The sequence below is a fragment of the Babjeviella inositovora genome (assembly GCF_001661335.1).
Source record: "Babjeviella inositovora NRRL Y-12698 unplaced genomic scaffold BABINscaffold_4, whole genome shotgun sequence".
NCBI classification, from domain to species: Eukaryota; Fungi; Ascomycota; class Pichiomycetes; order Serinales; genus Babjeviella; species Babjeviella inositovora.
The window spans coordinates 398,908-412,682 of record NW_017566841.1 but is presented as its reverse complement, the minus strand read 5'-3'; the positions used below and the strand labels follow the sequence as shown (position 1 = coordinate 412,682).

General features: G+C 46.1%; 6 protein-coding genes and 1 non-coding gene across 7 annotated transcripts; 3 read left to right on the top strand and 4 right to left on the bottom strand.

Annotated features, from left to right (window-relative positions):
• Positions 1–10: 10 nt before the first annotated feature.
• Positions 11–1,536, bottom strand: BABINDRAFT_47764 (uncharacterized protein). The gene is made up of 2 exons (XM_019132131.1): positions 1,472–1,536; positions 11–1,407 (listed from the first exon to the last, which is right to left on the bottom strand). The coding sequence occupies exons 1-2, from the start codon at positions 1,486–1,488 to the stop codon at positions 399–401; spliced, it is 1,026 nt and encodes a 341-aa protein (XP_018985976.1). The 5' UTR covers positions 1,489–1,536; the 3' UTR covers positions 11–398.
• Positions 1,537–2,297: 761 nt separating this feature from the next.
• BABINDRAFT_160894 (M20 family metallopeptidase) lies at positions 2,298–4,638 on the bottom strand. The gene has a single exon (XM_019128524.1). It carries the CDS (start codon positions 4,520–4,522, stop codon positions 2,624–2,626), a length of 1,899 nt encoding a protein of 632 aa, XP_018985975.1. The 5' UTR covers positions 4,523–4,638; the 3' UTR covers positions 2,298–2,623.
• Positions 4,639–5,198: 560 nt separating this feature from the next.
• BABINDRAFT_166249 (uncharacterized protein) lies at positions 5,199–6,414 on the top strand (the record flags this gene model as incomplete). The annotated part of the gene is made up of 2 exons (XM_019130409.1): positions 5,199–5,990; positions 6,034–6,414. 2 exons carry the CDS (start codon positions 5,199–5,201, stop codon positions 6,412–6,414), a joined length of 1,173 nt encoding a protein of 390 aa, XP_018985974.1.
• Positions 6,415–6,585: 171 nt separating this feature from the next.
• On the bottom strand, positions 6,586–7,857 carry BABINDRAFT_12779 (TFIIH complex serine/threonine-protein kinase subunit). The gene is made up of 2 exons (XM_019127005.1): positions 7,794–7,857; positions 6,586–7,747 (listed from the first exon to the last, which is right to left on the bottom strand). The coding sequence occupies exons 1-2, from the start codon at positions 7,846–7,848 to the stop codon at positions 6,759–6,761; spliced, it is 1,044 nt and encodes a 347-aa protein (XP_018985973.1). The 5' UTR covers positions 7,849–7,857; the 3' UTR covers positions 6,586–6,758.
• Positions 7,858–8,281: 424 nt separating this feature from the next.
• Positions 8,282–10,628, top strand: TIP20 (Tip20p; the record flags this gene model as incomplete). The annotated part of the gene is made up of 2 exons (XM_019132610.1): positions 8,282–8,305; positions 8,430–10,628. The coding sequence occupies 2 exons, from the start codon at positions 8,282–8,284 to the stop codon at positions 10,626–10,628; spliced, it is 2,223 nt and encodes a 740-aa protein (XP_018985972.1).
• Positions 10,629–10,800: 172 nt separating this feature from the next.
• BABINDRAFT_19359 (putative lipase) lies at positions 10,801–12,915 on the bottom strand (the record flags this gene model as incomplete). The annotated part of the gene is made up of 1 exon (XM_019131213.1): positions 10,801–12,915. A coding segment is annotated over one exon (2,115 nt), but the record flags the coding sequence as incomplete, so codon positions are not given.
• Positions 12,916–13,675: 760 nt separating this feature from the next.
• Positions 13,676–13,748, top strand: BABINDRAFT_t162. The gene has a single exon. It is a non-coding gene; the product is annotated as a tRNA-Thr (tRNA).
• The last annotated feature ends 27 nt before the right edge of the window (positions 13,749–13,775 follow it).

The window sequence follows — 13,775 nt, the reverse complement described above, 5'->3', positions numbered from 1 at the left end:
TATTCTTTATATCTTAAAGTAATCTAGTTCAGTAGAATATACACCGCGAGCCCAAAGCACAGCGGAGCTAACAGAAGAGATATTTATCTCATCCCACAGACGTCAACAATCGATATAAAATAGCTAGACCGTTGTAGAAAGGGAGCTCATGATCAAATATTAATTCCAGACACAGATAGCTATTGAGGAGAATAGCAAGATCTCGTGATCCTGGATTCCAGGTCCTAAACGTACAATAACACATTTCTATCGCTACGTCTACCTTGGCATTCATGTCCAGGTTTACTGTTGAACGAGTGAATTACTAGCTTGATACGGATAAAGTTCATCCTGATAGACATAATTGATAGCGCTGTGAATGAATCTATTCGAATTACCCATGCGTGGGATTCACGCCATTAACGTGGTAAGGTTCGGAACTCCTTTATAGAATCGAGAACCGTTTCCTTAAACGAACGGAATTTGATCCCAAGATCCCTCTCCACCGTCTCATAGTCACCATCGTAGCCCTGAGGCTGGAGATTCTCCTGATTGATATTGTCGGTGACAAACTCTCCGAGCCCGTTTTCCTTGAGGATCTGGGCTGCCAAGTCGTATGAAAACTTGTATGGCGAGCATGGGATGTAGCGCTTTCCTCCAGCTTCCGGACGTATTAGCCCCTCGACATGAGCTAAGGCCAAGTCACGAACGTCAATCCAGAGAGGAACTCTGGTTTGTGGAAGTGGGTCGTCCCCGGAAGCAACCCCCCAGAGCACAGCGTTGGAGAGGTTCAACAGTTTGACATTATCGATTGGGTGGACAATCGGCCCAAAGGTCACTGGAGGACAGAAAGTGACCAAATCGAAGGCAGAGGAGTGGGTTTTCACAAAGTTCCACGCCTCGAGCTCTGAAAACTTCTTGGAGCCACGGTACCCGACGACAGCGTCGGCACTGACAGCTTCTTCGTAGCTCAACGGGTTCCAGTCCTCCCCTGTGTATGTGAATCCGGGTCCACTACCGCGGGAGACATCCAATACGGAGACGAACGAAGAGGTGAGCACCAACCTTTTAACGGTAGGGGTTTGTGCTGCCGCTTCCAAGATCATCTTTACCCCATAAATTGCAGGCAAGATCAACTCCTTCTCTACATTGTTCACCTCGTAGGATAATGGACTGGCAACATGGATAATTCCATCCACTCCTTTGGCAGCTAAGATAAAAGGGTTAGGTTTACCCTCAGCGTCACCGCCACAGAAATCTTCAATTAGGAAGACCTTGATCAAATCAGCGTATTGAGTTCTGGCATTAACAAATTCTTTGGCCTTCTTGACCGACCGCGTGGTGAGCACCACGTGAATTCCACGTGTAAGAAGCGTGTTAGCGATGTGGGCCCCGATGAAGCCGGTGCCTCCGGTGACCAAAACAGTTCTGAGGGTTAGTATCGAAGGAGTGAGGGTGAAAGGCCGATCTTCGGCGAAACTGCATAACTTACTTCATATCAGTTGACATTATGGGTAGATAGAACGAGCAAACAAAATAATAAGTGTAAACTTGTATGAGTCTAGAAAAGGGGGGTTAGATTTCTACTGATATTTATCTCAGCTCAAGAGGGGAGGATGCTCGGTTGCTTAGAGTCTAAAGTATAAGGGGGCCAAGAGCCGCACCAGCCGCAGAGCCTGAAGCCCTGCACACTGGATGTTATTCGTACAAACGATATGCACGGTGGGTATGCAAGATGGTGTAGCTTGCTGTGGCAAGATTCGGAGCAAGGAAGTCCACGAAGCATATCCTTAAGTCATATGGCCTAAAGGTGTGATAGATACGGGGATTAGATAATCGGTACCATTAGATTCTGATCACTGGGATTGAGGAACAGGCTGAGAACTTCAAGATAGTATGTGGTAGGTACAAACAAATTAATGAAATGTGCAGGTAGAATGGATCGGTGAACCTAGAAAACGCGAATGAAATAGGCTAGGGGAGTACAAAAGTTAAACTATCACTGTAAGTAATATGGTTGAAAATTTGACATAATTGATATCGCACCTTTAATGCAACACGTTTCCTAGACGTCGTCAGTAGATATCCTCTTACCTCTGACAAGTCAGTATTCTCTTCAATTACCGGTTGTACGGTATTTTGGTATGCTACTTTCTTCAAGCTAATCCTACGACATATCTTTATCAAACCATGTCGGTGGCGCACTCGGCCTTCGGTATATAAAGACCTTAACCCCTCCTCTGTTTACATATATTTTACGAAAGGAGGGGATTTCTTCACAGATAGCTAATAATATCCATTACTTACTGGACACACCACACGTGTTTGGGGATCTAGGCTATAATAGTCATCCAATAAGGTCATATACATGCAGGACAGTTGGCACTAGCTCGATGGGTATGGAATTTTTGCATTAATTCTAGGCTAAAACTAGTGCCAGCTAAACGGTTCATCTGGTCTATTAGTTCGGCATGCAGAAGAGCGTAAGGCGGGATTTCCGCGTTCAGAAATGTGTCTCTGAGTCGATACCACTTCTATTTGCTTACCTATGCCGCCCCTAGTTCATTCCTTATACATATAAAGTAGAAGAAAAAAAGTCTCCTAAACGCTTCCTAAACTGTCTGACATCCAAAAATACAGCAATCTAGGCCGCTTCATCCACATTCTGGATGTATTCGTAGTACCAAGCCAAAAGCTGTAAATGTGAATCGATATCCATATGCTCATCCACGCTGTGTATGTTTGCCTCATTGAACAGAGAGGTGCCGGGAGTAAAGCGGTAAATATTTGGAGTAAGGTTCCAGTAGTACCGTGTGTCAGTGTTGGCTGGCATCAATGCCGGTGACACGATAACTGAATCTGTAGTCATCAGACAGCCAAACAAAGTATCAGCATTAAAGACAGCATCCTCAAAGACGTGTCTGGTAGTTCCAGCAAGTACTTTCCAAACGTCGTCTCTTGTCAGAGAGATCGGGGCTGGTTCAAGGGAATCAAGGATTGTAATGTTAAATTCTCCCCATGAGGACCCCAGGGACTTATAGTCGGCATTTTCAATGCGGAATTTTTGCAGACTTACTGTTTTGTTGTCGTAGTAAACGGGATAATGGTACTTGTCGGCAATGCTTTGTACAACTTCCAAGAGATGTTCTATCGTAGAACCCACCGTCTCGTCCGTAGAAATGCGATGGTTTACGACAAGACGAACATGCTCAGGCAAGGCATTATTCTTCTCACCCCCATTGATGACTACAAGGGCTTGCGTAGTTTTCACTAAGCTCAGATACGCCGGGTTGGAGGAGAGAAATTTCAAAACCCGCTGTCTTGCCGTATCAGAGTGTCCCACGTGGATCATGTCCCTCCGCAAACTTTCAGGAAGCGAGTTCTCCGGCGAGTACTTTCCCATGCACTGCATCAACAAAAGCATAGGGTTCTTGGGATCTGATAATGAGGCCTCGTAGGGATGTAACTCTAGCAAGTATCCTAATTCGCCCATTATACCAATAGATGTATGAGCCGGAGGAACTGATGAATGACCCCCCTCTGTGGTTAAATCAATAGCCACGTCTAAGGATCCCTTTTCAGATGTCCCAGGAATGGCAAACCATTTCTTAGTACCGTCCTTTGGGTTAGGCACGGGAAAGAGCCCAGCCCCTTCGTCAATAATAGCGTACAAGGAATTATACCGGTCAGTCAATACCTTGGCCAACTGTTTGGCACCATTTGCACCAGTAGTTTCCTCGTCAAAGCCAAAGGACAATAGGACCGTTCTTCTAGGCTTGAACCCCTGAGAAATTAATAGCTCCACTGCTTCCAATACAGCTACCAACAGGTTCTTGCAATCAGAAGACCCCCGGCCCCACACAGCTGTGTTATTGACAACTTTTCCCGAAAAGGGTGGATAGGTCCAATCAGATATGGTGAAATTCTGAACTGGCACTACGTCCTGATGTGCCATAAAGGTTACCGGCTTCAATATCGAGTCTGATCCGTGCCAGGTGTATAATAGCCCGTACGTGTTTACCTTCTCCAAACTGAGGGTATCGTGCAAAAGCGGAAATGTCAGCTTCAAGTACACGTGAAACAGAGAAAAGAATTCCCACCGTTTAGGATCGTCGCGCACGTCTGGCCAACCATCTCCCACTGTGGTATCTATTTGCACTGCGCCACTAAGTTTCTCAGCGGAAGCGTTCCTGAAAAGGGGATCCCGAAGGATACGGAGCAAAGGTTTCGGGTCTTGGATATATGACTTTGGTCTGATAACCTTGTAAACTGGACAAATCTCCTGTGTGTCAAATCTTAACGAGGTCTTCGAATCGCCGCGCTCTTCTGAAAGTGCGGGTCTTGAGTGATCCGGCTTCTGGTCGTAAAATAGCAAGAGCGAAAGTGCAAAGAGGGTAACAAGGAGCCATAAGCTAGGCTTTTCCTCCACTTCTGTAGTGGCTTTCCTCATTGCTGAAGGTTGTTCTTTGGTGTGCGGCAGATCCAGAATCTCGTCTTCCTCTGGAATCACCCAGAGAGGTAGCTGTGAACTCACGTCTTTCATAGTTTGGAATGTGAACTATAATTGATGGAAAAATCAGACGTCTTGGCTAAAGAAAACGGGAAGCGTGGCCCTTATTATACTTACCCTAAAGAAACCAATATGGCTTTTCTAGCTCGTTCCGTCGTTTGCAGGAATAGATTAAGCCTTACAGCCCCGTTTCCGTAGCATGCATAATGGCCCCCCTTTTAAACTTTGCATGTACATACTGGTCGTACTTTCGTACCGTTCTCCCAATCTTTACGACGCCGTTTGGTTAATCAATTTATAATCCCAGCCAGGGCAAGTAGTATATTTTGCTAATCTAGCTTCACTCTAGATAAGGTATAACAAACGTGCTAGTTCTAAAATCTTCAATATTTCTACCATTGTTCTCTCCATTTTCAACTTTGGTTCCAAATAGCTCTATTTCCACTTATAAAGGCTCGAAAAGGCTCTATTAGTCTTATAATTTTGATTTTTGGAATCTTTTTGGCATCTTTTTGACATCTTTGTATTCTCCATGCATGGAATATACAGTATGATCGTATAGAGATAATTATACCATAATCTTGGCCCTCGTTTCCTATCAGTCTATGCTTGCAGCTTGCATATTTTGGTCGCTCCACACACGCCCCTATGAAAAAGAGAAAACCAACCTTAGTAGCTTGGTACCCCTAAGATTAGCCCCAACCCAACAATGATATCTCCGGGAATTCGTTCTTTCTCTCGCTGCTTTTCTGTCGGCGCAGTATCCCATGCTGACTACTCCCATGTAGTCATTGGTGGGGGTGTCGTGGGATTGGCCATCGCGGCCGAGCTCTCCAAAGTCTCCTCCAACAAAGTCATTTTGCTCGAAAAGCACCTCTCTCTAGGTCAGGAAACCACCTCCAGAAACTCTGAGGTGATCCACGCCGGGCTCTACTATCCTCCAAACTCCCTCAAGGCTAAATTCTGCATTGAGGGAAAAGCGTTGCTCTATAGTGACGCTGCAAAAGCAGGGGTGGAAATGAGACAGTGCGGAAAATGGATTGTGGCCCAGACTGAGCAAGAAACAGAGTATTTGACCAAAATGCACGAAATAGCTACCAAAATCTTGGGTGTTCCGGTTCAGATGATTTCTGCCAGTGAAGCACAGACGTTAGAACCGGAAATTAAGGTTGGCCAGGCGGTATTGAGCTCCCCGACCACAGGAATAATATCTGCACACTCCTTTATGGACTATCTTGAGTCTATATTCCAGACCAATAACGGGGAAATCGCCATTGGATCGCAGGTGACGGGGTTGACTAAGAATGGCGAGACATTTACGGTTGTGGTGAGCGATATATCTGGGGAAGAAGTGGAGATTGAAACCGAGAACGTAGTTAACTCCGCTGGCTTGTATGCCTCAGATATATCCAACATGCTCTTAGAACGGAAGGTCAATTCTTTCTATGCTAAAGGGAATTACTTTAGCTTTAGTAGGCCCGGGACTAAAGTTGGAAGATTGGTAAGTACAAAAAGGTTTAATGGCACAATTACTAACATCACAGATATACCCGTGCCCCACCAAGAATGTCGCGTCGTTAGGCACCCATTTGACAATAGATCTCGGTGGACAGATCAAATTCGGCCCCGACATCGAGTGGGTCGACTCTGCTTCGGACTTTGAGGTCTCTCTGAAGAATCTTGATGCGGCCTATCATGCAATTAAGCGCTACTTCCCAGCCGTGACGAAAGAATCGCTAACCCCATCGTACAGCGGGATCAGACCCAAACTCACGGACCAGTACGAGACTGCATTTCAGGATTTCGTAATTCAGGAGGAAGAGGGCTTCAAGGGGTTTGTAAACTGTTTGGGCATTGAAAGTCCGGGATTGACCTCCGCGATGGGAATTGCCAAATACGTTAGAGAGATCTACCACAGTAAATAATGAATATATTGATTTAACCATAATAAATAAACAGGTGAAGCCAAATTCAATCCACTGTAAATATGTTGAAGATAGTGATCTATTTATCTCAATGAGCTAGAGAGCTTGATATATGGACAAGATATCAGTGTAAGCATTAATCTCTTCTACATATACCCCAATAGCACAAATATTCGCATCAAAAGCATGCATTCCATGATTTATGTTTCAGGGTGTTATTCATTTAAAACCTCAGAATAATCGATGTTGATATATATCTAGAACAGCTCGAAGCAAGACGTTAGATATAACTTCATAAGGGGGCCAAAAATAATAAATAGTATTTGTTATACCAAACTCCTGGTCTACGCCTTTCTCCTTTTGGCTGTCTGTAACTCCTTCTTCTTCGCCTCCTCCTGGGCTTCATCCTCACGCTTTCTTTTTAGAGCCTCGTCCACCTGTCCGCTCTTTTTCGGTAGATGGCTGCACTCGGTCGGTCTAGGCATCTCGGTGAAGTAGTCGGACAACAAGGCTTCGCTGGAGTCAAACCGCTTCGACGGATCCATGGTGGTCAACCAGATCAACAAGTCCAAGGCTTTCTCAGTGGCGGCCAAAAAGCGGTTCCGCAACTCGTTCCGGGAGGGTGGGGGGTAGATCTTCAAGGAGTTGTAGCCTGGAAGTGATGACACCCCGGGCCAGGTATCTTCAGTGGCAGTACCTAGGGCTCTGAACGTGACATCCAACTGCTCAGCATCCGACGGACCTGGAAGGTACGGCGTTCTCAACATGAGTTCCGCAAAAATGATACCCACGGACCAGATGTCCACTGCACCAGTGTAGTAACGTGTACCCAAGAGTAACTCGGGCGCGCGGTACCATCTGGTGACAACATTGGATGTCAATTCGTCCAGTGGCGCGTTTGGCGACCGCGCAAGACCAAAATCTGCAATCTTAAGTTGACCATCTGGGGCGAGCAACAAGTTATTGGGCTTCAAGTCTCGGTGCAAGATGGAGTTTCGGTGGCAGTGGTGGACGCCACGCAACGTCATGAGAAGCCAGCTTTTGACATCTGCCGGAGTAAAAATCACCGCCTTATCTTTGATCAACATTTCCAAGTCTGCCGGTAAGAACTCGAGCACGAGGTTGAGGTTGTCGGAGGTGGAAAACACATCCACAAGCTCGATGATGTTTACATGCTTCAACTCCTGAAGAAATTTCATCTCACGGATGGCCGACATGTCCAAGCCGTCTTTAAATGCGGATGTTTTAATCTCTTTAATCGCAATGTCACGCTTGGTGCCTTCCTGCTTTCCGAGGTACACCACCGCGTAGGTACCCTCACCGACCTTTTTCTCTGGTCCGTTAGTAAACTGTCAGAAGGAGAAGTATAAGTGCCTTACCCTTAATATATGTATGTTTTGGCTTCCGCACCAGTTTTACTGCAACTATAGACATGGTTGGATGGGAAGAGATGGAGAGGAAGGAAGACTGGAAGGTTGTAATATATATAGCTCTGATGCAGGAGAAAATTGCAACGGGGGGACCTCAAGAATTTCACTTCGGTAATTTGCTGAATTTAAACAATCTGTACCATCAACATCTTTAACGGCTATTGTTTGGTTATTCTACGATGTTTCGATCTGAAGCCCATAATAGCTATTGAAGGTTGAAAAGTTGTGGTATCGGTTAGAACGCCATCGTTATGTGACAGGCTCACTTTCACTTGGATGCTAGACCACAAACTCCCAAACTTCTGAAACACAAGTATACCACTGATTTTTAGTCCAATAATATTGAAATATCTTTTTTTCTTAAAAAAAAAAACAATAAAACAAAGCACCAATCTTCACTCTATATCAATGTAAGTGCTTCTAAGCCTATTCAGTTCATGGTAGTGCACCCACCGCTCTATGTAAGCGCTAGACGCAGGATCTTCAATATCAGACGCCGAAGACAATTCGTGTCAGGGAAGCTCTCGTAATTCTCCAGAGAACATCCAAAGCTCAATGCGACAGTACCTTAATACCACATTCCAGTCATCGAGGGATCTCGACACCAAGTTGGATGCTGAGCTAAGTAGGGTCCAGGAGGATCGAGCGGCCATCCAGCTCAAGCTCCAGAGCAATGACGATTTGCATGACAATTCGTTACTTCATGAAGCAGTACAAGAAATCACGAAGCTGATTCAGGCTGCCTTGGCCAACACCGATTATGATGCCAAGCTTGCCTCTCTCAATGACATCTTAGAAGTATATGGCCCCCTTGAACTGGTGTTGGTGGTAAGAAACTCCGTCTCCCAGCAGCAAGCGGCACACAGCACCAGGCTTGTTTTGGTGGAATACCAGGTAATCCTTCAAAACCTTTCAGCTCTTACTGTGGATTCAGATATCGTTCTTACCTCTTTAAAGGCTATCTCCGCTGCTACTGATGCGTTTGCCGCCAAATCTTTTAGTGAGTCCCAGCTACAGGCCACGTTGGCTGAAAACTTGAGGGCCAAGGTGAACAGTGTCATTGTTTCTAGCTTGAAGCCGAAGCTCGACGAGAAACTTACAGTGCTAGTGAACGAATCCAACTGGGTATCGGCAGATGTGCCGGCCGCTGTGTTGGGTCCGTTGAAAGTGGCACTTGTCAACCTTTTAACCTTGCAAGGATATAGTAACGCTGCAGTCTATCCAGAGCCTCTCTGGGCGTTAAGCACGTTGACCCGTCCTTTCACTACCCGATTTATGTACCACTTCGAGGGGAACAAGGAAACCAATAGAGCCGATAAACCCGAATGGGCGTTGCAGTTCTTTGAAACCTTTATGGATAACCATCTCACCAAGATGCGGAGCCTTTTCGGCGACATTTTCAGAGACACACCATACCACAACCAATTCTTTGTTTATGAAATAATGACCAGTTTATTAGCCCCGGTCAGAATCAAAATGGAACATTACCTTATTGACTCCTTGAACAATCTTGACAGCAATCCCAGGTTGCTTTCGCACCTCATCTTTGAATTACAAAGCTTTGACGCGAGAATGGTGTCCAAGTACGGCTTCAACCCCCACCAACCCATCCTGGAGGCGTCTGCGAAGCAGTGGTCGGGTTTGACGGGCGATACGTTGCGCAACAAAGATTACTTCCAGAGGTGGCTAGAAAACGAGCGGGAGTTGGCGTTAGTAAGGTTCAGAGAAATCATGGAAGCCGATAACGCTTTTGAGATTGACTACGACTTTGTAGATGCTGGTGAAACCAAACCCACCGTGTCAGCCATCAATGTGCAGAAGCTCTTTGAGAATATCACCTCCCACTATGCGAACATCCGAATCCTCAAGTACCAGCTCAAGTTTTTGAGCAACATTCAGCTCCATATCTTGGATTTGTACTATGACCGGCTTTTAGAAGGGTTCCAGGCGTTCAAAAAGCTTTTCCACAAGAGTTCACTCTCATTGGTTAATAATCGCACCACTGACGAGGCCCAAAAAATCCAGGAGGTTCAAGGGGTTGAGCGGTTGTGCCGTCTCTACTGCTCCCTCCACTTTATGATCAACTGCATGGAACAGTGGAGCGAGAGTAAGTTGTTTTTGCAATTGTGGGCCCGGGTATCTAGCCACAACAGCGAGACTGAACCTTTGGCCGATCTGGAAACCATGAAGCATATGTTCTTTGATACCGTGATTGGCCAATACAGAGAACTCTCCACGCAGATATCTGAGCTCTTGACGGCTTTCTTTAACAAGGAATTGAAAAACAGTATCAAGGGCTATCTCGCGTCAAGCCACTGGTCCAGGGTGACAGAGACATCTGCAAATGTCATCACCCCGGCCCTTAGCCAGCCGCTTCAGATTTTGTCTAGAGAGCTAGGTTTGTTTTCCCGCGCGGTGAGCTTTACCGATCGCTTGTTTGTTCTCAGTGAATTTACCGAGAACTTGGTGCTGACGTTTACAGACTATATCATTGGGTCAAGCAACTTCAGAAAGTTTGGAGCTGCTCAGCTAGCTATTGACTGGGAAGCGTTATGCGTGGGATTGGACTTGCCTCTCACCCTTGAGAGAAGAAAGCTAGAGCAGGTTATCAGTGTGTTGAGCGTGTCAGATGAAGGTTTGACCAAGATGGGGTTTAAGAGCTTGGCTGCCTTGAAGGAATCGGGGTTATACGGAGGAGAGTTCAAGACATTGAGATCCCACCAGGAACTTGAGCTTGTGAGTAATAAAGAAATCACGCAAGTGCTAGCGAGACTCGAATCATAAACAAAAACTAAATACTTTTAGTGGTTAGAGCTTCATATATTCAATTACTTAGTATTCCTTTTAGCTTGACTTAGTAAAACCCATCCATGAGAATCTTCTCCGACACCGCTTCAGATTCTGGCACACCTTCGCCAATCCTCTGCTCGCTAGTCTCCTCCGTCTCAGTAAACCCATTGTTGGTGGCAAAATTCTGAAGGTTGGTCCTGAAGTTTTCCACAAACTCACCCACGTTCGAAATCATACCCGTAGGGCCAACGGCAAAGATCGATTCGGCGTTTCCCAGGAAGTTGATCCACCGCTCGTCATCCTCGGCTGTGCGCAAGGATGTAACCGTGGAAGCGACGTCCGTAAGCGATCCAAGGTCGTCCTCCATTTCATTCTCCTCGATGATCCTGTCGCGCGAGAGGATATCGTTAAAGAGGCTGAGATCCTTAAACGAGAATTCTGTTGACTTTACAGGACCGAACCTGTCAGGGGAAAAACGAGGCAGTGAAGAGGCTCGCTCAGTATTCCCAGACCCAAAGTGGTTGGCAATGAGGTGATCTATAACGGGCCAACCATAGGCGTTCGCAAATCGCCTTCTAACAATGATGTTATTATGAGCATCGGGCTTTAAATTAACGAGCACTTTTCTCCAAGCCATCTCCTTGTGGTAAGCCCGCGCAATTTCTTCCTCCATCGCGGCGATGCTGTAAAACGGATCTATCGACTGGATGAAACTAGTCTCGCGTTTTTCCTGGGGAGGAAGATCCGACGACTGATAGACCCTGTCATGGAAAATTACCGGTTCCCTGCTCTGGGGGTCGTTGATAAACTTGACCGACGGCATTGGGGGCAAGATGAGCGCAGCAGCGGAACCAATCATGGATGTTTTGGATAAGGACTCGGAAATCCCCTCGTCGGAATCGGCTTTTTGTGTGGGGTCTGCCTCTTTATCCACGGTCTGGAACTTGGCAAACCCACTATTTGCCGGTCGCTTCTGGGCCTGGGGCATAAAAAAAGATAGAGCATTTTGTAGAGGGGTTCCAGAGAAGAACGATTTGGTGGTTGCGGCAATTCCAGACTCGGCAGAGATGGGAATCTGGCCGATATCAGAGCCTGAAGCGATCGCATGAGTATGATTTTCCCTTTCTTCCTCCTTCGAGGCATACTTCTTTGCTACCATTTCCACTCCCGCTAGTCCCTTATAATCCAAATACAACAACGCGGAGGTCCGTATCGGAACAATCCCGTCGTTCGACGCATTCGCATACACCGTGCGCCGCTCAAATCGCTTAAGGATCTTGTGTGTTGGGCCTGTTGGAAGCAATAACAACAACGGTTTATGCCCATCAACGTACTTGAGACCCAAGTCGTGGCCCGTTTTGCCCACCACGCCAGCAGTCAACGCCATAGTGATGAAGGCAGGGTTCTCGCTGGCTATGCCCAACATGGGGGATGCAAGGGTGATGAAATTAACTGGTTGCACCTGTTTGAAGAAGCTGGGGAAATTACTCTCCAAGTAGGCAATGGCAAAGGTCTGCACCACGCCTCCCAACGAATGGCCTATAAACGAGACCTGTGTAATACTAGGCTCTTGGAGATAAACCTCCATCACAAACTCTGCCACACGGCTACCGAGATACTTGATTCCACGTTCGGTCTTGCATGCGTTTCCGTGGAAGCCACGCACCATAACGTTTGATTGGGTATGCTTCTCCACGGCCTCCTTGAGATAGAACATGTCTGTGCCGATGTTCGAGTGAAGCCCGTGGGTAAGCACCACAAGATGAACCGGTTTATCTTTGATCGGCTTGGGGATATTCCAAAGATCCAACGTGTCCTGATTGACGACGCTGAGCCGCGTGTCGAGGCCGCCTATCTTGTGCGACTCCCAGCCGTGGCTCAAAACCTCGCGACTGGTGCCCACCTGGATCTCAAAGTTCACACTGGTCGCGGGGTTGAAAATCACCTGGCTCATCACATCCACAATCCACTCGTATCGAGGCTTGAGTGTCCGCATCGAGAGCTCCGCGTAGAAAGCTCTTCCGGCCGTGAGTTCTGGCTCGAAGATCGGCTGGTCAGCCGTGATAAATGTGGTTTGGTCCTGGTCGTACTCGCTGCTGCGCACATCCACATAGAGCGTGTACGGGCCGGCAAGATACGCCGCGCGAAGCGCTAACATTTCCGTATTCTTCACCTTGAGCCAGAGTGACGTGAGCGGGCGTGTGGCATCATCAGGGGTATATGTGAGATGGAAACGTTCAATTTGGCCTACCTTGACAGCCTTCACGTTTCGGTACAAGAGATAGTTCAAATCATGATGGCCCAGCTCTATTGGTGTCATTGTATATTTGATTCTGAGATGAATTGCTACTAAGACCAAGCTTGCAATCCACAAATGCTGTGACGATCACATGTCAGCCGCACTGCTCTGGATGCAGGAACACGGAGGGTGGTTTTAATAGCGGTTTATATAATTAGATAAAATAAAATGGTTACTCCATCCTTGTAATCTAGAAAAATTGGGTTGTTTCTTTAAATTAACTTTGTTAAAATTGGTGTTATATCTCAAATGCACGGGTCTATATAAACCCATGTGATATGCTCTTGGTATAAAAGAGAATGCCAATGTTAGTGGCATGTAGTAATGTATACAAAAACCCATTCTAGTCCATAATTCTCTTAATATAATATATTGGTAACAGTTATCTTTAATGGAAATTATTATATCAATAGTGTAGTGTTTGTGAGCGCATTTTACTTTGTTGAGTAAACCCCAATAGATTCGTTATTTCTAGAGGAGCTATGCCTTACCCCTCACAAATAGTAGGAACCGTCTCCGAGCTCCACCATCAGTTATAGCCGTAATAACATTCCATTATTCCTATTAAAAAGTAAGGATACGCCTTATTCAAGTAGTTTAGTTGTGTGAACGTGTCACAGTATCCCTTTTTCAGATACTATAATGCCACCCTCCCCTTTTCGGTCTTGATACTTTCTTAAAGTTGCATTCTCATCTTTTTCCGTTTCTTATATCATCGGTTCATCTTTTTGAGCATATCTGCGCCTCTATGGCCAAGTTGGTAAGGCACCTCACTAGTAATGAGGAGATCGTCAGTTCGAATCTGGCTGGAGGCACTTTTTTCAATACCCTCAAAATGGTTA